We start from the raw sequence: 26,467 nt of genomic DNA, 5'->3' as shown, positions 1-26,467 counted from the left end.
AATAACTGAAAAAGAAAACAGAAACATAGAAAAAGTTAACAAGACTTGAAGTTGGCTCTTTGAAAACAGTTGACAAACCACTGGCAAATTTAAAAAAGGAAAAACCAAGGAAGATGTAAATAACACAAATTAGAAATGAAGTAAGTCAAAACAAAACTGACTAAAATAAAAAGGAAAATAGAATACTGTGAGAACTCCAATAAGCTTGAAAATCTAGAAGAAATGATTGTCAATGAGTACTGAATGCGCCTTGCACTTCTAGGAAAGTGAACAAATCTGTCTTGGAGGAAGAATGTTCCTTAGAAGTGAGAATGGCCAGCCTTTATTTGTTGTACTTTAGTCATGTTTTCACATGGGACCAATCCCTGGAGAAGGATATCATGTTTGATAAAACAGGGTCAGCACAAAAGAGGAAAACCCTCAATGAGATGGATTGACACAGTGACTACAACAATGGGCTCAAGCATGGCAACAATTGTGAAGATGGTACAAGACCAGGCAGTTTTTTGTACTGTTGTACATAGTGTCGCTATGCATCAGAACTGATTCGATAGTAGCTAACAAGAGTAACGGGAAATAAACAAATTTCTAGACACACTACCTATCCAAACTGACACAATCTAAGGTAGAAAGTTTGAACAGATTCATCACAAAAGAAGAAACTCAATAGTTCATTTAAAAAAAATCCACCCCTTAAAAAAAATCCTGGCCCAGAGGGCTTCACAGATGAATTCTACCTAACATTAAAGAAGAGTTGACAACATATTTACTCAAGCTATTCTAGAACATAAAAAATAATGTTATTCCCAAATTCATTCTATAAAACAAGCATAAACCTGATACCACAGACACTACTAAAAAGAAAATAAAAGACCAGTATCTCTCATGGACATGGATGCAGAAATTCTCAACAATTCCAAAAACATATTAAGAAACCTAATACATCATGACCAAGTGGGTATGCAAGGATACGCCAATATTAGAAAATAATCCACTACATAAATAAGATAAAGGAAAAGAACTCGATGATATCAATAGATGCAGAAAAGGCATTTGACAAAATCCTACACCCATTCATGGTTAAGAAAAAACTCAAGAAAATAAGAATCGAAGGAAAATTCCTTAATGTAATTAAGGGCATGTATACAAAACTAATGATCAACATTATTCTCTATGGAGAGAGACTGAGAGCATTCTGTTTGTGTACAGGAACCAGACAAAGAGGCCTTGTAGCAGCACTCAATTCAGTGTTGGAAGTCTTAGTCAAAGCAATAAGGCAAGAAAAGGCATAAGTAAAACTATGTCTATTTATAAATAATATGATACTAAGCTAGAAAATCCCAGGAACTCAATAAGAAAGCTACGTGAATTTATAGACATATTCAGCAAAGTGAGGGAGGTACAAGATCAGCATACAAAAATCAGCCAGATTTCTTTACACTTAACAAAGATAACTCTGAAAAGGAAATCAAGAAAACAATATCATTTACAATAACCAACCAAGAGATGAAATATTTAGGAATAAATCTAACCAGAGACACAATATATATATATACAAAGAAAACAAAGAACACTACTATAGAAACCAAAAGAGACCTACATTTATGGAAGAATATACCATAATTGTGGACAGGAAGGCTTAATGTTGTGAAAATGTCAATACTATACAAAACAATCTACACATACAATACAATCCCAATCTAAATTCCATAATCATTCTTTAAAAAGATGGAAAAACAAATCATCAAGTTTAAGTGGAAAGAAAAGAGACCAGCATAATAAAGCACTACTAAAAACTAAAGTATGAAGCCTCACACTCCCTAGTTTCAAACCTGTGTAGTTACACAGCCATGATAGTCAAAACACCTTGGTATTGGTTCAACGATAGATAAATAGATCAATTAAGCTGAACTGAGAACCCAGAAGCAAATCCATCTATCTGTGGTCAGCTGATCTTTGACAAGTGACAAACCCAGTAAATGAGAAAGAGGTAGTATCTTTAACAAGTGGTGCTGCTAAAACTAGATATTCATTCACCAAAAGGTGAAACAGGATCCATTTCTCACACCATATACAAAAACTAATTCAAAATGGATCAAAGACCTAAATGTAAAACCAGAAACTATAAGGAACATCAAAGAAATAACAAGGACAAACTTAGGGGCCCTAATACACAGCATAAATGCACCATCAACCATGACTAAACTGTACAAACTAGCTGAAGACAAACTAGATGAGTGGGACTTCCTAAAAATTAAGCATCTATATCCATCAAAAGATTTCACCAAACAAGTAAAAAGAGAACCTTGGAAAATTTTTTGACAAAGGCATATCAGACGAGGGACTAATCTCTAAAATTTATTTTAAAAAACTTAAACATCTCAATGACAAAAAGACAAACTATCCAACAAAAAATGGGCAGAGAACATGAACAGACACCTCACCAAAGAAGACATTAAGACAACCAACAAACATATGCAGAGATGCTTATGATCATTAGTCATTAGAGAGATGCAAATGAAAACAATAATAACATATTGTCTCACCCTAGCATTAATGGAAAAGTTAAAAAAAAAAAAAAAAAACAGAAAACAACAAATGTTAGTGACAGTGTGGAGAGAGTGACACCTTTGTACACTGCTGGTGGAATTATAAAATGGTGCATCTACTGTGGAAAATGGTATGGCATTTCCTTCAAAAGTTGGAAATAGTAATACCATCTGATCCAGCAATCCCATAATTAGATATATATCTTAAAGAAGTGAGCACTGGGATACAAATATATTCACACCTATGTTCATTACAGCACTATTCACAATAACAAATAGATGGAAACAAGTGTCCATCAACAGATGAATGGATAAACAAGCTATGATGCATACATACAAAGGAATATGACACATTAAAGAAAAACGGTGAATTTGTGAAACACCTCATAGCATATTTGAACCTGGAAAATATTATGCTGAGTGAAATTCATCAATCACAAAAAGACAAATATTAGATGAGACCATTATTATAAAAAGTAAAAAAAAAAAATGTTATCATACTGAAAGACACATTCTTTGATGATTACCTGGGGTGGGAGAGAAATGGAGAGTAAACCACCAAGTAGACGTTAGACACATATTAACTTGGTTGAAACAGGAAACAATAAAATTGTATGTAGTGATCAGGCAAATGAAGACACTGGGAGGCACACAAAGAATTAAAGGCAACAGAGGTAAATACTATTACATATATTATCCTGCAATAACAGTGATAACAATAATCTAAGGGTGGATACATAGGTAGACATGCAAGCTGAACAGATGTGGAAAGACAAAGGATACTATACTCATGAATATATATATAGATTTGACAGAGCATATCTCTATATATCCACCAGCCGCTACTTGGAAGGAAGATGGGGCAATCTACTTCCACAGTGATACCGCTTCCGAAACCCAAGGAGGGGTCACTATGAATCAGGTCTGACTCAATGGCACATAACAACAAACAACAACAACAATCTCTACATATGTATTCACATGTGCTGCAAATGTATCCATGAATATAGTAGAGCATACAGGGGGCAAAGTTATGAAAACTTCTTGTCCATAACTAAACCCTCTTAAGGGGATTAGTCACTGGGCCTGCAGGCTCAGGGCTATAATCTCAACTGATATGAAGGTCAATTGACACAACATAATCCACAAAGAAAATGTTCTACTTTAGTGAGTAGTGACTGGGTTCTTAAAAGCTTCTGAATGGCTATTTAAGATATAGATCTCTCCTTGTCCAGAGCAAAGAAGAGTGAAGAAAATCAAAGTTGCATAGGAACAATTAGTTCAAAAAGACTGATGGACTTTGCAAACCCAGCCTCCACCACCCTGAAACCAGAAGAACTAGATTGTTCCTGGTTTCTACTACTGACTGCTCTGAAAGGAATCACAGAAAGTCCTGAGTAGAGTGGGAGAAAAATGTGGAAGAATCTCAAAAAAAAAAAAAAAAACCCTCAAAAAACAGGCTCAGGTAGGACAGAGAGTTTTGGAAGACTGAGTGTATGACTCTTAGTCACTCTCCAAGCCCAGAACTGAATTCATTCCAATGGCTCAACTTTCAGCCGAATAGATCTATGAAGTGAACAGTTACACCAGGGAGGTAAAAACTCCTTAAAAAAATCAACCATATGAGATTAAAAGAACAGCATTTGCCTAGAGAAAAAGTTCAAAAGGCAGGAAGGGATAGGAAGGAAGGACAAATAGAAACGGAAACTTGGGGAGGAAATGGGATGAGTGATCTTACATTGGGTGGATTGCCATCAATATCATGAATCAAAATGTATATAAATTCTTGAATGGAAAACTGATTTTCTCAGTAAACTTTCACTCAAATAGCAATAACATTTTTAAACAAATTAATATAACTGAAAAAATCACAAATTTTGGGAAGTACAATTACTATATAATTTACTGTATAAATTTAAAAAATCAATCTCAACTTTCAGAGTTCAGAAGGATGTATTTAATTGTCTTCAAACATGACTAGTAGCAGTTTACTTATGTCTTTTCTGTTTCTTCAATGAATTGTCCCTTTGTTTTCCAGGCTCTTTACTCTTATTATTCTTGCCTTTCATGACACTTATCACAGTTTAATCATATGTATCTGAGTATGCTTGTTTGTGTAAAATGTTTCCCTTCTATTAGGTCGTGAATTCCAGTGGTGAAGGATGTGTATCTACTGTATCTGTGTCTATAATGCTTAGCACATTATCTAGCATAAAATTATTCAATAAATATTGAATAAATGAATGAATGAAAAGAGCAAGGCCAAGACATTCAGTTCAGTCCTATTAATAATGAAACCTACATCACATATGCTACACCTTGTGTTGAAATAGGTGGTTGGTAACAATAATTGAATTACAAGGAATAGGGGCTGCAGTAAGAGATGGAGTTTTGAAGGGAAGCTACCCCAGATGGTCTGGAATTGTATGATCCAAGACAAATTTTGCTAAATAAAGACTAAGAGAAAAATAATGGGAGACATGAGGGCAAAAACCAAGTCCAAAAATCCAAGCACACAGCCAAAAGTTAAAGTTAGGAGATAAGGGTACAAGTGAGAGCAGGTTAGGAACAAAGCACTTTTGGGTTTTGAGATAGCTGCAATGTTTGTGATGGGCCTGAAAATAAGCTCAGATAAGTATCTGCATCTGCCCTCTTCTGATCTCAGTAGTTTCTTTCCAAATCTTTTCTGATAAATAATTTTCTGGGTCATGTGCAGTTGTATTACTACCTTTTTTACAGTAGCATCCTGTCTTCATCTTCATGCACAAAAAAGAAGTCTTCAATAAAAACCCAAAAAAACAAACACTGCCATCGAGTTTGTTTCAACTCAATAACGCATATTAAATTATGTATTATAAAGTAATAGTACTTTCATGTAGTAAAAAGTAATCTAGCTTTTCCCATGGAATCGACCAATGGGATATTTCACAACTTGAGGGTGACCTTTTTTTAATCCCCTTAAGTACGCAGATATTTATTTATACTTTTAAGCGTCAGTCTTTCTTAAAAAGGAGTTTTCCTAAACAGTAGATTTGATCTTTTGACATGTGAAGAAAGAAGCACTATGAAATCATGAATTCCAAGGCTACGTAAAACCTTTGGGTTCACTGACGTTTGCAAATGGCACCCAGGGGCAAGGCACATATTGTGAGGTACATAACTAAATATTGACTTAAAGAAGTAGGAACATTGTGGAGTGTCTTCTCAACATCATAAACTAAATCAGCGTTAGAATTCTTAACCTGGTCTCTACCCTCAGGACTCTATTCCTTTTCTTTCTAAAGATCATATTACTCTTTATCCTCTTTGCTTTATTAAATTACAATGGTATTCTATTCCCATCCCTATTTTCTTCTAAAATCAATACTTATTATATGTCACTTAGTGTTGCCATTCCCCAACTTAGTGCTGTTAGCCCCCACACAAATTTTATTATCACACTTACCATGTAGTTTACCTGTAATCAATTTTTCTATTAAAGTTAATAATCTAAGCACACATTTTTTCAGAGTTATGATTCTATTTTCAATCCATATGATATTTGTCATAGCTTTGTGATTTGAAATTTTCTTAGAAGCTTAATCAAATATGCAACAAAGCCTTAAGTTATCATTCTGAATTGTTGTTGTTGTTGTTATGTGCCGTCGAGTCAGACCCGACTCATAGCGACCCCTCCTTGGGTTTCCGAGACAGTATCACTATGGAAGTAGATTGCCCAGCCTTCCTTCTGAGTAGTGTCTAGTGGCTTTCAACCACCAGCCTTCTGGTTAGCAGTCACATGCCTTAGGCACTACGCTACCAGATTCTGAATATATAACAAAAATTATTTTTAAAGAAGTTTGTGACTATAAATGGTACTCTGCACTAACATACCTTTTCTTTATTTTAATACAGTCTGTTTATGGTTTACAAAATGATATTAGAAGCCACAGCCCTACCCACACACCAACACCAGAAACTAAGCCTCCAACAGAAGATGAGTTACACCAACAGGTAGGTCAAACTTTAAAATAACTTGTTAATAAAGGTTTATAGAGTGACTGCTATAAAGACCTAATGGTTAATGTTAATAGTGAGTACTTGAAAGTTTATTTGTATTGTTTATTGTTTCATGAAGAAAATTTATAGTTACTTATAATGAAATTGTCTAGTTTTAAAAAGCGTAGTCATTTGAAAATATATCAACACATGGCAGTGGTTTTCAAAGCTCTTCACTCTTAAATTCCAAAATCATTTCTCTCTAACCAAATTTTTAAAATTGCATACACTGATTTAGAGGTGCCTCCATTACTAACAGCTGTTTTCTGCTCCTGTTCTCTGTATTAAAGGAGGAGAGTAGAAGAACTTGCGACTTTGATTTATACATTTGCCACATCCACTGATATGGCATAATCTTACCCCAAACAGAGTTTACTCTTATTTCTCAAGTTCTGACCTCTATAAACTTCTTAAAGCTTCCCCTTATTGACATTACTATACAATCATGGTATATATTGCTTCTCTTTCTACTAGTGATTAATATTTGTGATTCCAAGTAACATTTCAAAACAAAAGCCAGTGTGTCTTATATCAAATAATAATTAAATACATTGGTTGGTTGAATCATGAGGGTCTGTTCCCTTTTGACACTTATCTCCTACTATTTTATGTAGCATGATTTATAAACAGTGTAATACATACTGTTCTTATATATTTATAATCACTATTAATGAAAAGTAAGGAGTCTGGTGGTATAGTGGTTAAGGTATTTTGCTGCTAACCAAAAGATTGTTGGTTCAAGCCCACCAGCTGCTCCATGGAAGAAAGATGAGGCAGTCTGATTTCGTTAAGATTTACAGCCTTGGAAACCCAGTGGGGGTCACTATAAGTTGGAATCAACTCAATAGCAGTGAGTTTGGTTTGGTTTGGTTTTTTGGATGATGGATAAGTAGTTCAGAGAGTTTTTAATTGAAGTTTATCCAAGTGTGATTATGTCCATGTGAAGGTTTCATGTGATATGTTGAGAGAATTAACACATATCATTGATGTTTTGTTGAAGTATTACTAGGAGGTAGAATTTATTTTAAAATTATAATAGCAGATAACAGGGAATCTGTTTTCTGAACTAAATATTTTAGAGAGAATGGAATGTTTACCATCCATAAAACTTTTAAAATAAAGTTACAGTTTGTTGAAGTAGGCAGTTTGTTCAAACCTGTTGCTGTTGTAAAGTGATATTGATCCCCTTTAATTCAACCTGATTTTACTTTTTTGTTAACACTTTCAAAGCCCTCTGCTTTAATTTTTTTTACTGACTTTGAATTTTTAATGACTAAGGAAGTGGCATATGATCTAGAACCAATGGTAATGAAGGAAGAAGTCAAAGCTGCAATGAAAGAACTGGCGAAGAACAAGGCTCCGGGAATTGATGGCATACCGATTGAGATATTTCAACAAACAGATGCCCCATTGGAGGCACTCACTCAGTTATGCCAAGAGATTTGGACGACAGCTACCTGGCCAACTGACTGGAAGAGATCCATATTGGTGCTCATTCCAAAGAAAGGTGATCCCACAGAATGTAGAAATTATAGAACAATATCATTAATATCACATGCAAGTAAGATCTTACTGAAGATAATTCAGAAATGTTTGCATCAGTATATTCATAGAGAACTTCCAGAGGTTCAAGCGGGATTCAGAAGAGGACGTGGAACAAGGGATATCATAGCTGTTGTCAGATGGATCTTGGCTCAAGGCAAAGAATACCAGAAAGATGTTTACTTGTGTTTTATTGACTATGCAAAGGCATTTGATTGTGTGGATCATGACAACTTATGAATGACATTGAGAAGAATGGGAATTCCTGAGCACTTGATTGTACTCATGAGGAATCTGTACCTTGACCAGGAGGCTGTCGTTCGAACAGAACAAGGGGACACTACATGGTTTAAAATCAAGAAGGGAGTGCGTCAGGGTTGTATTCTTTCTCCACACTTATTCAATCTATATGCTGAGCAAATAATCCGAGAAGCTGGACTATATGAAGAAAAACGTGGTATCAGGATTGGAGGAAGAATCATTAACAACCTGAGATATGCAGACGATACAACTTTGCTTGCTGAAAGTGAGGATGACTTAAGGCACCTACTGATGAAGGTTGAAGAATACAGTCTGCAGTATGGATTACATCTCAACATAAAGAAAACAAAAATCCTCACAACTGGACCAATGAGCAGCATCACAATAAATGGAGAGAAGATTGAGGTTGTCAAGGAATTCACGTTGCTTGGTTCTACAATCGATGCCAACGGAAGCAGCAGTCAGGACATTAGACGACGTGTAGCATTGGGAAAGTCAACTGCGAAGGAACTGTTTCAAGTGCTGAGGAGCAAGGATATCTCATTGAGGACTAAGGTGCACCTGACACAAGCCATGATATTTCCAATCACCTCGTATGCATGTGAGAGCTGGACAATGAATAAGGAAGACCGAAGAAGGGTTGATGCTTTTGAGTTGTGGTGCTGGCAAAGAATGCTGAAAGTACCATGGACTGCTAAAAGAACTAACAGATCTGTCCTGAAGGAAGTGCAGCCAGAATGCTCCTTGGAAGCAAGAATGTCCAGACTTCGTCTCACCTATTTTGGTCATGTTGTAAGAAGGAACCATTCCCTGGAGAAGGATGTCATGCTTGGTAGGGTGGAGGGTCAATGAAGGAGGGGGAGGCCTTCAAGGAGATGGATTGATACGGTGGCTGCGATGATGGGCTCAAGTATAGCAGGGATTGTGGGGCTGGCGCGGGATCGGGCAGTGTTTTGTTCTGCTGTGCATGGGGTCGCTATGGGTCGGAAATGACTCAATGGCACTTAACAACAACAACAACAAAAATATGTCCAGTCTGTCAGAATTTAGAGATGGAAGTTGTGAAAATGTCATTATTTATGTATCTCCTTCTATATCTTTCTTTCCAGATAAAATATTGGCAAATACAGTTAGATAGACATCGATTAAAAATGTCAAAGGTTGCTGATAGGTAAGTATTTCAAGATATCCATATAAATATTAAATTTCATATGACAATGACATGTGTCAAAAGTGGTAAGAAAGTGTGGGAAGAGGGGCAGAGACAAATATCAGAATGATCCTTATTGTCTTAAATCCCTAGAGGTCCCATCCTTGTGCAGCCAGAATCAGATACAGAGGTTATTTCCAAGGAGATGAGTATTTTCGCTCATGCTGGAAGAAAAGAAACTTTTAATTTACTGGTTACCTTTTTTGGCAATGTGGATCCTCTTTGTAAATTTCTCTGAGCATCCCCACAACTCACTTATTGCTTGACTTCAGAATTAGTATTAGTAATTCAGGGATATTTCCCCCCCACCCCATTTAAATCTGTTCTTAAGGCCACTCATATTCTTCAGCTTTGGGCATTGATTGCCAAACTCTTACTCTCCAACTTCCTTCTCTTTTGATTTTTTTCTTTTTTCTTTTTTAAGCATAGATTTTTTAAAAGGATGTATTTTGTAGGTAATTCTCATTTTACATAATCCTTGTAAATACTTGTACATTTTTTTCCCCCTTCCTTCTCCTAGTTGGCTACAATCAATTCAATTGTGAATGAACTGGCTAACTAAGGATTGGAGTTGACCCTTAGCACTGCCCTTAATTGACCTTTGCTTCATATTAATAGAGGTATATTGACTCATTTGGCCTAGTCATGAGGAGCGATGAAATCTTTAACTTCATGTTTGCCAAGAAGCACAATGATACATATAACTTGTTGGAATGTGAAAACAGCCATTGAATTCATTCTCTAAGTGAACCAGAATTCCTTGGCCAAATACTTTTCCCTTGTGTCTCTTTACTTTGGACTGTGTTTAACCTAAGCCAGAAAACTAAGGAAAATGGAAATGTTTTTTCTCCCTAGTCTACTAAGTTATACGGAACAATATTTAGAATATGACCCATTTCTTGTGCCACCTGACCCTTCTAACCCATGGCTGTCTGATGATACTACTTTCTGGGAACTTGAAGCAAGGTAGGTGGCATTTTTCTTTCTTTCCCAAATATATGTATCAGTTTATTTCAGACTAAGTGAAATAGGAAGACTCCTATAGCTAATTAATTGTGAAAAGTAGTTTTATCCTTCATGTACTTTGGTCCATGATATAAAATTCTTACTCAAGATAATGTTTTTTGGATCTTAGACATTTGCCTTGAAATTTGCATTGCTGGGAAGATTGACATACAATCAAAAGTGCAAGGGTTTTCAAGATGGACTAGTCAGAGTTGGGAATCTTTAATTCTTTAAATTTAGCTCATAGCTTTTAGCTCCCTTAAAAATCCACATAACCAAAAGTCCATGTTTTAAAAGCAAAATGAATACTAAATTCATACTTACTTAAGCCCAATAGAAGTATGTTTTAATAAATTAAATTTTAAAGCAAAACAAATTTACCATAAATGCTCTAAAAGAAACTGACAAGAGATTGGTCTCTTGAAACAGTCAAAACATAATTTAGAATTCCCTCTTTGCTTTCATGCCCTACATAGGGAAGAATTATATCAACATTGATAGATTCTTAAAATGTCCATTGCATATCACATTACCAAGTGAGGATTTAGTGCTGTACTGCACTTCTCTAGATTACATGTATGGACCTTAGTTTCTACTAAAGAGTCCCTGTTTGCAAATGGCTAATACCTCTACCAACTAACTAAAATATTGGCTTTTATAATGCACCTAATAGTGCCTCAGAAGGAATACCTGGCAATGACCTACTTCTGAATAATCAGCCATTGAAAACCCTATGGAGCACAGTTCTACTCTGACACACATGAGGTTACCATGAGTCAGAATGGACTCAATGGCAACTGGTTGTGGTGATTTCTTTAAATAGCCAATAGTTCTTAAACACTTGGCAAGTCCAGAATACTTCATTTCATAATTTATAAATTCTATAGATGAGGAAGCTGAAACCACATACTTTTGTGACTGAGCCAAGATTAGGTCATACATCTAATTGATAACAGAGTCAATGGCTGAGGATTTAGGCCTCTTGTTCCCCAATGCATACCCCCATCTCCACCCCATATAGCATACAACCACAAGACTGAATTGTATAATTGTTGAGAATTTAGGCTCTGGGGTCAGCGTGTCTGATCATTGATCCTTATTACCTCTCTGACATTGTCAAGTTATAACCCTCTTTTTCCTTCTGTTTCTTCATCTTTAAAATAGAAATGATAATGGTGGTACCTATCATAAAATTGTTGAAAAAACTTAATGAGATCATTCATGTAGAACACTTGGCACATGATTCTCAAAATATGCTAGACTTCATTACTAATGCCTCCCTATATTTTCATGCAGAGTCATCAGAGATTATTTTTCCTTTTTAAGAAATATAAATTAAAGATGAGAACATCAAAACATATATGATTTTGAGAGGAAATTTAATAACAGGAAATAGGAATTGTAATGAAAAGGATTTATTTTGTTTTGTTTTATCTCCTGTAGCAAAGAACCAAGCCAGCAGAGGGTAAAACGATGGGGTTTTGGTATGGATGAAGCTTTGAAAGACCCAGTTGGGAGAGAGCAGTTCCTTAAATTTCTAGAGTCAGAATTCAGCTCAGAAAACTTGAGGTAAGACATGGTGTTTGGGCCTTCCACTGTAAACTAAAGAGAAACTATCTGTGATGTGTCTCATTATTTGAGACTTTATAATACTGTTACTCGCCTACTAGCATCAAGGTAGGAGCTCTGGTAGCATAGTGCCTAAAGCACTTGACTGCTAACCAGGAGGCTGGCAGTTCAAATCCACCAGTCACTCCTCAGAAGGAAGGTTGGGCAATCTACTTCCGTAGTGACACTGCCTCGGAAACCCAAGAAGGGTCGCTATGAGTGGGGTCTGATTCCAAGGCACATAACAACAACAACAACAACAAGCATCAAGATAATGACATAAACCTGTTAAAATTCTTCCAAATGACAGAGGCAAAGAAGATAACCAAAGCAAAGAAGCTCCTATCTAACATTATAGTTACTTATAATGGTTTATTTTGACATAGTTCCTAGTGTTGTCTCTTGATCTTTTGAGCTATATAAATTTGGGACATTTTAAATGGACTCTAGGAGCTCTGGTGGCATAGTGCTTAAGGCATTTGACTACTAACCAGAAGACTGGTGGTTCAAACCCACCAGCCACTCCTCGGAAGGAAGATTGGGTAGCCTACTTCCATAGTGATACTGCCTCAGAAACCCAAGGAGGGGTCGCTGTGAATCAAATTGACTTGATGGCAGTGAGTTTGGTTTGGTCTTTGTTTTTAAATGGACTCTACACAGAACTACAATATTCAGACCAGTGTTTGACAAAGTAGAGAATGGCCAATATTATCTGTGGAGTTACAATATCATCTATTTATCTATAAAGAATTCTGGTGGCACAGTGGTTAAACCATTCTGCTGCTAACCAAAAGGTCAGCAGTTAGAATCCACCAGTTGCTCCATGGGAGAAAGATGAGACAGTCTGCTTCCATAAAGGCTTACAGCCTTAGAAACCCTATGGAACAGTTCTACTCTGTCCTAAAGGGTTACTATGAGTCAGAATCAACTCAGTGGTAGTAGGTTTGGTTTTTTGGTTTCATTTATCTGTATTGGCCTTATTTGTATATTACCTCTCAAGTAAGGTAGGAAAAAGGACATTGGGTGACTATTTAACTTGGGGCAAAGTTATTGGGTCACTCACCTTACTTTTGCACATTTAAGTACAGGTGATATACAGTTGAGAGTAGGGGCACATTGACCTGTTAGCAAGCAAGTGCACCCATTCTGTGCATCTACTGTAAACATCATTCTCATTTGGTTTTAAAATTTGTATAACTTAAAACACACCTGGAAATTGCATTTTAAATGTGAAACATTGGAATGAATCTTAGTGGCTTTGTCCAAGATCATGGAAGTGAATGATAACTTTCCACAGCATAACACTGTTTTTCCATGAGCTCCTTAATTCTTTATTTTTTTGAAACCTGAATACCCTATTTCACTTTTGTATGACTTTGCAATCCTGTGAAATTCATTTACTGAAAAGCCTCACATTAGTTTATTTTCATTGGAACCCCAGATGATGTCACATTTTTTTTTTTCTGGAGATTTAATAGACACTGATACTAAATCACTGAGAAATACATAGAATTTTGACAGATGTCTCATGGAGTAAGAAGGATGACCTTAGACAGAACCTGAAGACATTTAATTATATATATGTACTTGCCATGGATCTTGAGGAAGCAGCTTCCTGTTCTCTTTGAAGTTTATGGGAACCCTTCTTGACAGAGTTTTCACAAGATCTACAGTCACTAAAGTTTTTCACTGACCTAAATAAAATTAAAATAAAATAACATGTATTTGAAGTCATATCATCAATTATTGAGGGCAAGAATGTCTAAAAATAAAGGAGAGATAATGGATATTTTAGCATTTTATTGAATAAGTGGTAGACTTTTCTCTAATTCTCTTTAAGTTTTTGAAAAATGCTGGCATTATGGGTATCATGATGAAGAAATACACAAATAATGATCCTCACCAGCATCACTTAACTGAATAAAATCTAACCAAATAAAAATGTCTTCTGATCTCATTGTCATTATAGTCTGGTGGTAAATACAGACACAAAAGCAGATCATCACAATCAAAATGATAGGTATTTAAAATAGGAGAAATACAGAGGGATACCTAATCCATAGCTGAGTGTTAAGCAAAGGCATCCTAAGGGAAATGGCTTCTAGGCTGAGACCTGGATAATGAGAAGGAAGTAACCAGTCAAAAGAAAGGAAGTGGGAAGAAGCTTTTGGTCAATGAGAGTATCATGTGAAAACTGGGTTTCATGAATTAATTCCTTGCCACACTAGTCTCCATACTTTCATATATATAAAATATTACATATATACTCATAAACCCATTGCTGTTGAATCTATTTTGATTCTACCAAACCTATAGGACAGAGTAGAACTGTCCCATGGGGTTTCCAAGGCTGTAAACCTTTATAGACGCAGACTACCACATCTTTCTCCTATGGAGCAGCTGGTGGGTTTATAGATAGATAGCTTATAGATGGATGGATAGATGGATGATTGGATAGATGAATAGACAAATACATACATACAGAGATATAATTCTTGAACACCTACCTTATGGCATAATATGTTTTATATCTACTACTTATATAAGTATTCTGTGCTGTATTTTGTATTCATTTTTTCCAATGATCATACATACAATCATCACAGCAAACATGAAAATAAATACTATTGCCCCATTTTATAGATAAGGAAAATATATCTGAGGGAAATTAGTCAACTTGTCCAACATCAGCTTGCTAGTAAGTGGCATTCCAGGTTTTCTATAAACCAGACCCAAGCTACTTTCTATTACTCCCCGAGTCTGACCCCAGCTGCTTCTTCCTAGGTATCTAGTGTCACAGACTGAGGAAGGAAGAATGGTTGTTACCTAGCAGGGCTGAGAGTTGCATTTAATGAATTATCTAAGCAACACAGCTTTAGGCACTCTTGTTGGGAGTGTGCCACTCATATGAGCATTTTCTTCAAGTATTATGACAAAGAGAAAAGCCAAGAAACCTTGCTTATTAATAACTACTTATTCCTCAAATATACACTCTTCTCTCTGGTTGGCGTGTTTTTGTTCATTGCTTTTTCAGTCAAAGTACCTCTCATTTTGTTGTTAGGTGCCGTCAAGTCAGTTCCAATTCATAGTGATCCTGTGTACAAGAGAATAAAACACTGCCCAGTCTTACACCATCATCATAATTGTAGCTATGCTTGAGCCCGTTGTTGCAGCCATTAGGTCAATCTGTCTCATCGAGGATCTTCCTCTTTTTCACTGACCCTCTATTCTACCAAGTATGTTCTTCTCCAGAGACTTGTCCCTCTTGATCACAAATACGTGAGATGTAGTCTTACCATCCTCACTTCTAAGGACCATTCTAGACATGCTTCTTCCAAGAAAAATTTGTTCATTCTTCTGGCAGTCTATAGAAAATTCAGTATTCTTCACAAACACTGTAATTCAAAGGTATCAAATCTTCTTCCATCTTCCTTATACATTGTTTAGCTTTAGCATGCATATGAGGCAATTCAAAATACTGTGGTTTGGGTCAGGCCCACCTTAGCTCTCGGGGTGACATCTTTGCTTTCTAACACTTTAAAGAGGTATTTTGCAGCAAATTTGCCTAATGTAATATGTCATTTGAGTTCTGGAGTACTGTGTCCATGGGTGTTGATTGTGGATCCAAGTAAAATGAAATTTTTGATAACTTCAATATTTTCTCTGTTTATCATGATGTTGCATATTGGTCCACTGATCATCTGTCACCTAGCATATACCAAAACAAACCCAGTGCCATCAAGTTAATTCCTACTCATAGGACTTAACTTGTAGAAAAGAGTAGAACTGTGCCATAGGGTTTCCAAGACTATAAATCTTCACAGAAACAGACTTTCTCATCTTTCTTTTGTGGAACAGCTGGTGGGGTCATCAAATTGCTGACCATTTGGTGATATCATGAGATTCATTATTGAGTGCCTATAATTACATCGGGTACTTACAGTGCCTTTTACGTAATTTGTTTCATTTATTCCTATGAAAACCCAATGATATAGGCATTATTATCCCATTTTACTGATGTGGAAATTGAGGCTGAAAGACATTAAGACATTTCCCCAAATTTCAACTACTTAAGAAAGGAGGTGGGATTTCAACTTTTGCCATTCTACTAAATTATTAAATGTGTGCAGTAATGGTGAGGATATGGAAGGCAATGATACTGCTAGGGAGGCAGTGCAAGGCAGGGTTTAGGAATGAATGTCACCTGCTACAGATTACCTGAGTACAAACTCCAGGTATGACACTAAAAACTGAACAATACTTAAAAAGCTACATCAACTTCATTTCCTCAATTTCTTCTTCTCTAATATGGGGGCAGTAATATCACCTACTTTTTAAAGCTATTGTAGGGATTACATGATTTGATATAGGTAAGGTACTTACAACAATGCCGGTACCCAGTTACTATTACTACCATGTTAACGCCTTGAGAAGGTCGTCATATGTCATTCCATATCATTGTATCTGTAGTAGGTTTCCTAAGATCCTGTCTGCAAACAACACTCACTCCCTTAGAAAGCTATCCTGCTTGCATTCCCAGACTGTCTAGTTGGCTCTGCTTATAGAGGGTTTTGTATGTCTCCTTGTATTTTGGTCATTTGAGTGACATATCTTTTCTTTAATAGTTCTTTGAGGACAGGAATTTTGTGGATTGCCCTGTGTAATGAACTTGAATGAACATTAATTACAACAATCATGCTACCTCAGTTTGCACATGAGAGTCTCATTATAGTGCACAATTTCTAATTCTGTGTTTTAGAAGAAACAATGTAGAATCTTCCGTTCTTAAAGTAATAATGGTTGTTGTTATTAGGAGTCATCTCCAACTCATAGCGACCCTATGTATACAGCAGAACAAAACACTACCCAGTCTTGTGCCAGCCTCAGAATCCTTGTTATACATGAGCCCATTGTTGTCACCGCTGTGTCTATCCATCTTGTTGAGGACCTTCATCTTCTTCGTTGACCCTCCACTTTACTAAGCATGATAGTCTCCAAGGAATGGTTCCTTCTGACAACATGACCAAAGTAGGTGAGATGAAGTCTGACCATTCTGGCTTCCAAGGAGCATTCTGGCTACACTTCTTCCATGATAGATTTGTTAGTCCTTTGAGCAGACCATGGTACTCTTAGCATTCTTCTCCAGTACCACAACTCAAAAACATCAACTCTTCTTCAGTCTTCCTTATTCATTGTCCACCTCTCACATGCATAAGAGGTGATTGAAAATACCATGGCTTGGGTTAGAAGCACCTAAGCCTTCGAGAAGACATCTTTGCTCTTCATCACTTGAAAGAGATCTTTTGCAGCAGACTTGCCTGATGCAATATGTCTTCTGATGTCTTGACTACTATTTCCATTGGTGTTGATTGTAGAACCAAGTAGCATGAAATCCTTGACAAATTCAATCTTTTCTCCATCCACTGTGAAGCTGTTTATTAAACCAGTTGTGAGGATTATTGTTTTCTTTATATTGAGATGTAATCCATACTGCAAACTATAGTCTTTAATTTTCATCAGTAAGTGCTTCAAGTCATCCTCACTTACAGCAAGCAAAGTTGTGTCATCTGTGTATCACAGGTTGTTAATAAGTCTTCCTCCAATCCTGGTGCCATGTTCTTCTTCATATAATCCAGTTTCTCGGATTATTTGCTCAGCATACAAGTTGAATAAGTCTGGTGAAAGGATTCAATCTTGACACACTCCCTTCTTGATTTTGAACAGTGCAGTATTCCCTTGTTCTGTTCAAATAACAACCTCCTAATGTATGCACAGGTTCCCCCTGAGTACAATCAAGTATTCTGGAATTCCAATTCTTCTCAGCATTATCTGTAATTTGTTATGATCCACACAATCGAATGCTTTTGCATAGTCAATAAAACATAAGTACACATCTTTCTGATATTCTTTGCTTTTAGCTAGATCCATCTGACATCAGCAACTATGTCTCTTGTTCCATATCCTCTTCTGAATACAGCTTGCATTTCTGGAAGCTCTCTGTCAATATACTGCTGCAAACATTTTTGAATTGTCTTCAGTAAGATTTTACTTGCATGTGATATTTAATGATATTGTCTGATAATTTCCATATTCTGTGAGATCACCTTTCTTTGGAATGGGTACAGATATGGATCTCTTCCAATCAGTTGGGCAGGTAGCTGATTTCCAAATCTCTGGGCACAACCAAGTGAATGCCTCCAGTGGGACATCCATTTGTTGAAACATCTCAATGGGTATGTCCACGTGTAGAGTTGTTGCTTATGTTGTTGAAAAAATATATTTGCAATGAATATGTTGGTCTTCCAAAATTCTATCTTATACTCTCTAGCATTATTTCTGTCACCAAGGCCATATTTTCCAACTACCAGTAATTCTTCTTTGTTTCCAACTTTTGCATTCCAGACACCAGTGATAATCAACACATCTTGATTGCATATTCAGTCAATTTCAGGCTGCAGAAGTTGGTAGAAATCTTCAATTTTCTCATCTTTGGCTTTGGTAGTTAGTGCATATATTTGAATAATTTTAGTATTGACTGGTCTTCCTCGCAAGCATATGGATATTATCCTATCACTGACAGCATTGTACTTCAGGACAGATCTTGAAATAGTCTTTGTGATGATGAATGCCACACCATTCCTCTTCAGTTTATCATTCCCAGCGTAGTAGATCATATGGTTGCCTGATTCAAAATGGCTAAAACCAGTCCATTTCAGCTCACTAATGCTTAGGATATCAATCTTTATGAATTCCATTTCATTTTTGACAACTTCCAATTTTCCTAGATTCATACTTCATACATTCCGTGTTCCAATTATTAATGGATGTTTGTATCTGTTTCTATTTATTTTGAGTCATGCTACATCCACCAATGGAGATCCTGAAAGCTTTGAGGTCATCTCTACTTTTAGGAGTCAGCTCTTCCCCAGTCAAATTTTGAGTGCCTTCTGACCTGATGGTCTCATCTTCCACCACTATGTTGGACAATGTTTCAGGACTATTCATAAAGTTTTCCAGTAATATATCAGTGTTTCACTGCTATTCATAAGGTTTGCACTGGCCAATTCTTTGAGAAGTGGATGGCCTCTTCCTTCTTCCTAATCTGTCTTAGAGTGGACGCTTGGCTGAAACCTGTCCACCATCACCATGGGTAACCCTACTGCCATTTTGCAACACCAGTGGCATAGCCTCCAGCCTCACAGCAACACGGAAGCCACCACAGGATGACAAATTGACAGACAAGTTCATCTCCCTTAATTGTTCCTAACCCCTCTGCACCTGCCTACCTTGGGCAACAGCCTTAAAATAGAGCTGCCTCCAAGTGAGAAGCAGCCCTCAGCCCTTGGCCCACCTACTTCAGGCCCCAGCCTTGATATAGAGCCACCCCCAAGTGGAAAGCAGGCTCAAGCCCTGGGCCTTCCTAGCTCAGGTCCCAGCCTTAATAAAGAGCTGCCCCCGAGGGAAAAGCAGCCTCCAAGTAATAACAGTAGTTTCATGTTTAAGGTATTCTCCAAGTAGGATCATCTTCTGTTACATATATATATATATAAACAATATTTGAAAACTGAGAAATCACCAGACTGCACAGTATTTGATATTCTAATTCTAGCTTAATTGCTTAATTACTGATTTCTGACTTTTCATTAATTCTTGAGTTAAAATTTAGTAGTTATTACGAAACTGTTTTGTCACCTTGGGCCTCTCTTAAGTCTTTGTAGCCTACACTTGCCTTTCACTCTGTGGGCATCTTTCACTCTGGGGGCATCTGTGGGTACCGTATCCACCATTAGAATGATAATGGTGTCTGTTTAGGATAACTTAGACATAGCAAAACCAGTTGCTGTTATAGCGACTCTGATTCATGGTGACGCTGTGTTTGTCAGAGTATAACTGTGCTTCATTGGATTTTCATAAAAACCAAACCAAACACACTGCCATTGGGTTGTATCTGATTCATATGACCCCTCCTTGTGTTTCTGAGGCGGTATCACTACAGAAGTAGATTGCCCAACCAACCAAGGAATGGCTGGTGGGTTTGAACTGCCAGCCTTCTGGTTAGCAGTCAGATGCCTTAGGCAATACACTACCAGAGCTCCTAGGATTTTCAAGCATGGTTTCTTTTTCTATTCCTAAAGTCTTATGATAAACATATTTATCTTTTCAATATAATTTCTAGGTCTAACCAGAAAAATTAACACATAGCAAAATTTAAAGAAATGTAACCCATGAATATAAGGTGGCATCTTCTTATTAGACTTTGCTATTATCAACCAAAACATGCCCTGATGGTTTTTCCAAGTAAATCAGTACATATTTTTTTTTCAATATTTTATAAATTACCATGGTTCCTCTTCAAATTTAAGTCTTCCAAATAATTGTATTTGAAAGCCTGGTGTTTTGTCATTCTCTACCTCTTGGATTAAGTAGCCTAAAATTAGTTACTTGTCCTTATTTTGCCTGCTAAGGCCTTGACTGATCTTGTGCCCAGGGCTCTGCCCAGTTCAGTAAGGCTTAATTTTAAGTCCCCTGCCAAGTAGAACAGAAAAGCCTTTCCACACTAACTCTCGTTGCTCAAATGAACCAGAAATCCAAAGACTCAGGTATAATGCTTTACTTTATTGTGCAGTCAGATACTCATCACTAACCCTTAATGGCCTTCAAATCCCCCTTCCTTCCTAATGAATGGTCCTTTGTCAGCACAATTTTGCTTCAGTAAAACTAAGGCTGTATGAGTCCAGTTCTCTGACAGATCTGCTTTTAACAACAAACAATTATTTAATATTTCCATATGAATTTTATACTTTTGAATACAACTAATGAAAAAAAAAGTAAAGGCCTGATATTGGAAGCCCGCAGAGAAAGTGAGTTCATTATTATGTATCATTGTGAATTGTGGTATGGATAAAAATGACCAGCATGTTGAGATGGTTATCTAGTGGAGTAAAATGCTTGGTGTCACATTTTGCACAGATTCTGGCTAGCAGTGGAAGACCTGAAGAAAAGACCAATTAGAGAAGTCCCTTCCCGAGTACAGGAAATATGGCAAGAATTTCTGGCTCCGGGAGCCCCCAGTGCCATTAACCTCGACTCTAAGAGTTATGACAAAACCACACAGAATGTGAAGGAACCTGGACGTTACACATTTGAAGATGCTCAGGTCAGTACACAGGAGGTCCTTCCATATATCACAGATATGCTCCTGAGACATTGACAGTTGAGAAACTTTATTTTTATTTTCACTTTAAATTGGCAGCTATTTCTAATATTTTAAATCTAGATAAATATATTTAAAACAACTCTAATTGATCTAGAAGAGAGCAAGATACTTTAAAGTGAATATTTTTTTTTAAGTCTGGGCATGTATTTTTACATCAGAATTTCTTGAAGAGGTGTATTTGAAAATTTTTACTTCATTTTCTTCTCTGTCATTTAACATGTGAGCAAATGCTTACCTAATGATGACCCACCTCAGTTATACATATTTGAAACCTTTAAGGTGTCTTCTATTATGTAGATTCTAAAATTAAAAAATTCTCTCATTCCTAAATTATTCATTATTATGAATTTTATGAACTGAATTTGCTTAAAATTATGTCAAACTCAAACCAACTTTGTCTCATGTCATAAAACTAAATAGTGGAATCAGAGATTTATTCATTTCCCAAGTTACTCTACCAAAATAAAAATATAGAAGGAAATTGATTTTAATATCCCATAACAAATGTTTAGTGTTCTTTTCTCAAACTGAACCTTAATTGCCTTCTTATAAATTATTTGAATTTCTGCTTTCTCTTAAAAAAAAAAAAAAAGGATTTCAAGAAGAAAAATAAGTAATAAGGGGATATTACTTCCTAATGGTGCACATTTCATAATTGGTTAAGCTTCTTTTAGATACATATATTAGCTCTAAAAATATCTTGTTTCTTGATAACATTACTTAAATAATATTTAGAAATCAAAGAATGAGATGCACAAATGTTTTTCCATATTTTTACTTAGTAGAAAATGCATTTCTCCTTGGCTTTAGTTTAAAGTAAAGAGATATTTTAGTTAAGGAACCTAACATTGATTTAAACAGCTATACCAGACATCCCTGCCCTGAAGCTCTATCCTGATCTCCCACATGGAAATAATTGCATTCCACAGAGACACATGGATGGCCAGGGCGCAAGATGAAAATTCCAGCCCTGCTATTCACTTCTCTGCTCATTTATCTTTCTTTTTGGTTCAAAATAAAATTTCAAGCATTTTTCTAGAGCCAACAATATGTGAAATGTTTGGAATGACCTTCCTGAATTTTAAAAGAGAATATTTCTTTGTTACCTGTGTCATTGAAAAGTATTCTTGCTCAATAGGACGTTCAATTAAATGAAAATGAATATTTTTTCACACAAAACATTATCAGCAGACCCTCAGATTAGTTTTCTTGGGGTGTTTTATTAGTCTTAGATACATACCTCCAATTTTTAATGGAGTTTTTCCCCTATCTTCAAAGATATATTAATAGATTTTTTTTTTTTTGCGTGTGTGGCCTGGATTTTTTTTTAATTTTTTATTGTGATTTGGGTGAAAAACTTTCTATCAGTTTTGAGATATAATGTTTAAGAAAGGTGATTCTGTATCCAGATTGCCTAGATTTTATCTAGACTCAGCGGTGCAACTGCCTGCAAGTAATTTACTTTTCCATTCCTCCATCTCTTTATGTTTAAAATGGATATAATAAAGGGTGCCTACTTCAATGATCATTAATTGAGGAAATAATCTGAGAAGTTGGATTATATAAGAAAAATATGGCGTCAGGGTTGGAGGAAGACTTATTAACAACCTGCGATATGCAGATGACACAACCTTGCTTGCTGAAAGTGAAGATGACTTGAAGCACTTACTGGTAAAGATCAAAGACTACAGTCTTCAGTATGGATTACACCTCAACATAAAGGAAACAAAAATCCTCACAACTGGCCCAACAAACAACATCACAATAAGTGGAGAAAAGATTGAAGTTATCATGGATTTCATTTTACTTGGATCCACAATCAACACCCATGGAACAGCAGTCAAGAATTCAGATGTCATATTGCATAGGGCAAATCTGCTGCAAAAGACCTCTTAAAATGTAGAAGAGCAAGGATATCACTTTGAAGACTAAAGTATGCCTAACCCAAACTATATTTTCAGTTGCCTCATATGCATGTGAAAGCTGGTGAATGAATAAGAAAGGTGGAGGAAAAACTGATGGCTTTAAATTGTGGTGTTGGCAAAGAATACGGAAAATACCAAGAAGAAATGCCAGAAGAGTGAACAAATCTGCTCTGGAATAAGTGCAGCCAAAATGCTCCTTGGAAGCTAGAATGACCAGCCTTCGTCTCACCTACTTTGGTCATGTTGTCAGAAGGGACCAGTCCCTGGAGAAGGATATCATGCTTGGTAAAGTGGAGGGTCAGTGAAAAAGGGAGACGATCCTCAAGAGATGAACTGACACAGTGGCTGTAAGATGGGCTCAAGTATAAAAAGGATTGTGAGGATGGCACAGAACTGGGCAGTGTTTTTTTTCTGTTGTACATGTTGAACATAGTGTTGCTATGAGTTGGAATCTACTCGATGGCACCTAACAGCAACAATAACAAGCTGCAGGAGAATTTCTTTAGATTGATTCCAGACTGAATTGGATGAATGAATTTATTCTTTGCCTGACCTCTTTGTCTACCAATATTAAAACATTACAGACTGATTTCAGGTAAATGGTTAAATATTTACCTGATTTACCATTAAAAGAAAAGAGCTCTGGTGACTTTTTACTAAAAGTGTCAGAAAAAAAAAAAAAAAAAAACAGAGATGTAGTAATTACATATCACAAAATTTATTTTCAGACTTGTCCTATGCGTCAAAATGGATGTGGATGATAATTTTCCATATAATTTGCACAAAAGAGATGATTCACATGATCAGTCTGCATCCTCAAAATACCTGTACTCATGATACCCAGGATTAAATTTATAAGCTAGCAGAGATTTATTTATGTTCTCTTACAATCTGTATAAATCAACAACTTGATTTGAAATGACTTCATGACATCCCATTAAACAAATTCCTTTTTTTTTGACTGGATATGATTTACCTTCCCTGTAGCTCCCAGATCAAATTAAGCACTGATCCATGAATAGAATAATGAATTTGAAGGTCTAAATGTTCTATAATAAACCAAATACACTGCAGTTGAGTCAGACCTGACTCATAGTGACCCCTCCTTGTATTTCCGAGGCAGTATCACTACGAAAGATTGCCAAACCTTCCTTCTGAGGAGTGGCGGGTGGGTTTAAACTACCAGCCTTCTGGTTAGTAGTCAAATGCCTTAGGCACTATGCTACCATCATTAGCATTGTCATTTTAATTTTCACCTGCTGCTAGATTTGTTCTTCAATTGCATGTGGTATTCTTCTCATAGCATTTGGTTTTTTCCTGAGAAATAATAAAGAAGCATCTCAACTATTATTTCTTTTTAGGAGCACATTTACAAACTTATGAAAAGTGATTCCTACCCACGTTTTATAAGATCCAGTGCCTATCAGGAGCTTCTACAGGCAAAGAAAAAGGTATTAGTTTGTTCTGCCCTTTTTTGACCTATTATTAAGTGATAATTATTTGGAGTAGTTAGCTCTGCTGGGCCCAGGGTGTTGGTCAAATGGTAAGTGAACATATTACAAGCCCCTTCCCCAAGCCTTTGTTTTTTGTGGGGGCCTTGTGAGGGCCATTTAAATTTGTTTTCTGTTTTTTAATTGCTTATTTTATTTTATTTTATTTGGTTTTGTTTGTTTCTGCAAATGTTCATGCATTCCAAAGTTTATTAGAAGCTATTTTTATGTTTCATGTGTGCTTTCTGTATGCCTATTTTAAGGAAATCAAAAATTGCAACAAAGAAAGAGAAAGAGCAGTAGCAATAGATCAAAACTTAAAGAAAGGTTACTTTATTCAGTAAAATAGAACGTATATTTGGGTCACAGACCCCATAACTATAAAATAGATTCACTTTTTTTCCAGTGATAGTAGCCAAAATTTAACAATCTTTACTCTTGAATATTTTCCTTTGGCATTTATCCTGAATCACTTATTATCTCTACTATGAATGTTACACACCTAAGATGGTAGACAAGCACATTGTGGACAGAGTTTCAGTAGAACACATTATTCAATTAATGTTTATAATCAGTCTCACTGCTTATAATGCCTTTTGCAAGAAATATAACAGTGTGGACATCTAGATTTAAGCATCAACATCACTCGTTATTAATTTTTAAATGTTAACATAGTCAATAGCTCCTTGGAATTCAGAGATAAGATAATTTTCTACAATTCATTTAGGCTAAGTGAGATCTTTCAAGGTCTGTTCCTTTGCAACTAGAAATAGACCATAATTGCACTGTCCAATAGAGTGATCAGTAGCCACATACCAATTTTTAAATTTAAATTAATTAAAATTACACAAAATTCTTGCCAAATTTCAAGGGCTCTGTAGCCACAGGCAGAAGCCACTGGACACATAGAATTCCTTTTCCAGCCTTTAAGAAAGTTCTATTGGACAGTGATGTTTTCTGGAATCACAGGAAATTTTCAACAGGATTTTAGCTCTGATAGAAAATTAGGAGGAAATTCTAAAAAGATACCACTATGTATTCAAATATTTAGACTTTGCAAATGTCAATACGAAAACTTCACAAGAAGAATTTTTTGGTACTAAAAATAAAAGCACTAATGAAAAGAGAGCCCATGTCTTGTGACAAGAAACCTTCCTCAGCAGCCTACCTTCCTGGGCCTTGAAATTTAGAACATAGATTTGGAGTTGCATCATTTTATCATCCTGTCTTTTTCTGCTCTGTTCTTCTTGTTTTCTTTTTTTATGTTCCCTTATTTCCCTTCACCCACCCAACCCCCACCTCACACATGTAAGTCTGGACCCTCAATGGATTGCAGAACATCTTTTGAGAAATTTGCACAGAATGTGGTAAGTTTTCTCTTTTGAGGAGTTACAAATCATTAATTCTAGTGAAATCATCCCAATTTCAAACCCCTTCGTCCACCTGGCATCCTTTCAGGTTGATGTAACAGCAAAGTTATTGCCTTTATTCAAATTCAGACTTTCATGCTTTGTATTATATTATCTTTCTGTTCTACCCTTTCTAAAATAGATGAAGATGTCACACTTGAAAGACTACATGTATAGGTCTAAAGTTTGAAAGAAGTGTATATTTATGATATA

The 26,467-nt window shown here is 36.1% G+C and overlaps 1 protein-coding gene across 1 annotated transcript in view; it reads left to right on the top strand.

Annotated features, from left to right (window-relative positions):
- Positions 1-26,467, top strand: part of RGS7 (regulator of G protein signaling 7) — a 566,544-nt gene that overhangs the window by 539,488 nt on the left and 589 nt on the right. The window contains exons 9-15 of the mRNA XM_042781200.1: positions 6,444-6,542; positions 9,500-9,561; positions 10,456-10,566; positions 12,049-12,174; positions 21,184-21,370; positions 24,717-24,806; positions 26,159-26,212. Coding sequence (XP_042637134.1) covers positions 6,444-6,542; positions 9,500-9,561; positions 10,456-10,566; positions 12,049-12,174; positions 21,184-21,370; positions 24,717-24,806; positions 26,159-26,212 — 729 coding nt within the window. The remainder of the gene's footprint in view (positions 1-6,443; positions 6,543-9,499; positions 9,562-10,455; positions 10,567-12,048; positions 12,175-21,183; positions 21,371-24,716; positions 24,807-26,158; positions 26,213-26,467) is intronic.

Source organism: Orycteropus afer, unplaced genomic scaffold (assembly GCF_000298275.1).
Source record: "Orycteropus afer afer isolate SDZICR_OR568_19922 unplaced genomic scaffold, OryAfe1.0 scaffold00096, whole genome shotgun sequence".
NCBI lineage: Eukaryota > Metazoa > Chordata > Mammalia > Tubulidentata > Orycteropodidae > Orycteropus > Orycteropus afer.
Note: the sequence above shows the minus strand (reverse complement) of the source record. Positions and strands in the feature narration are given on the sequence as shown.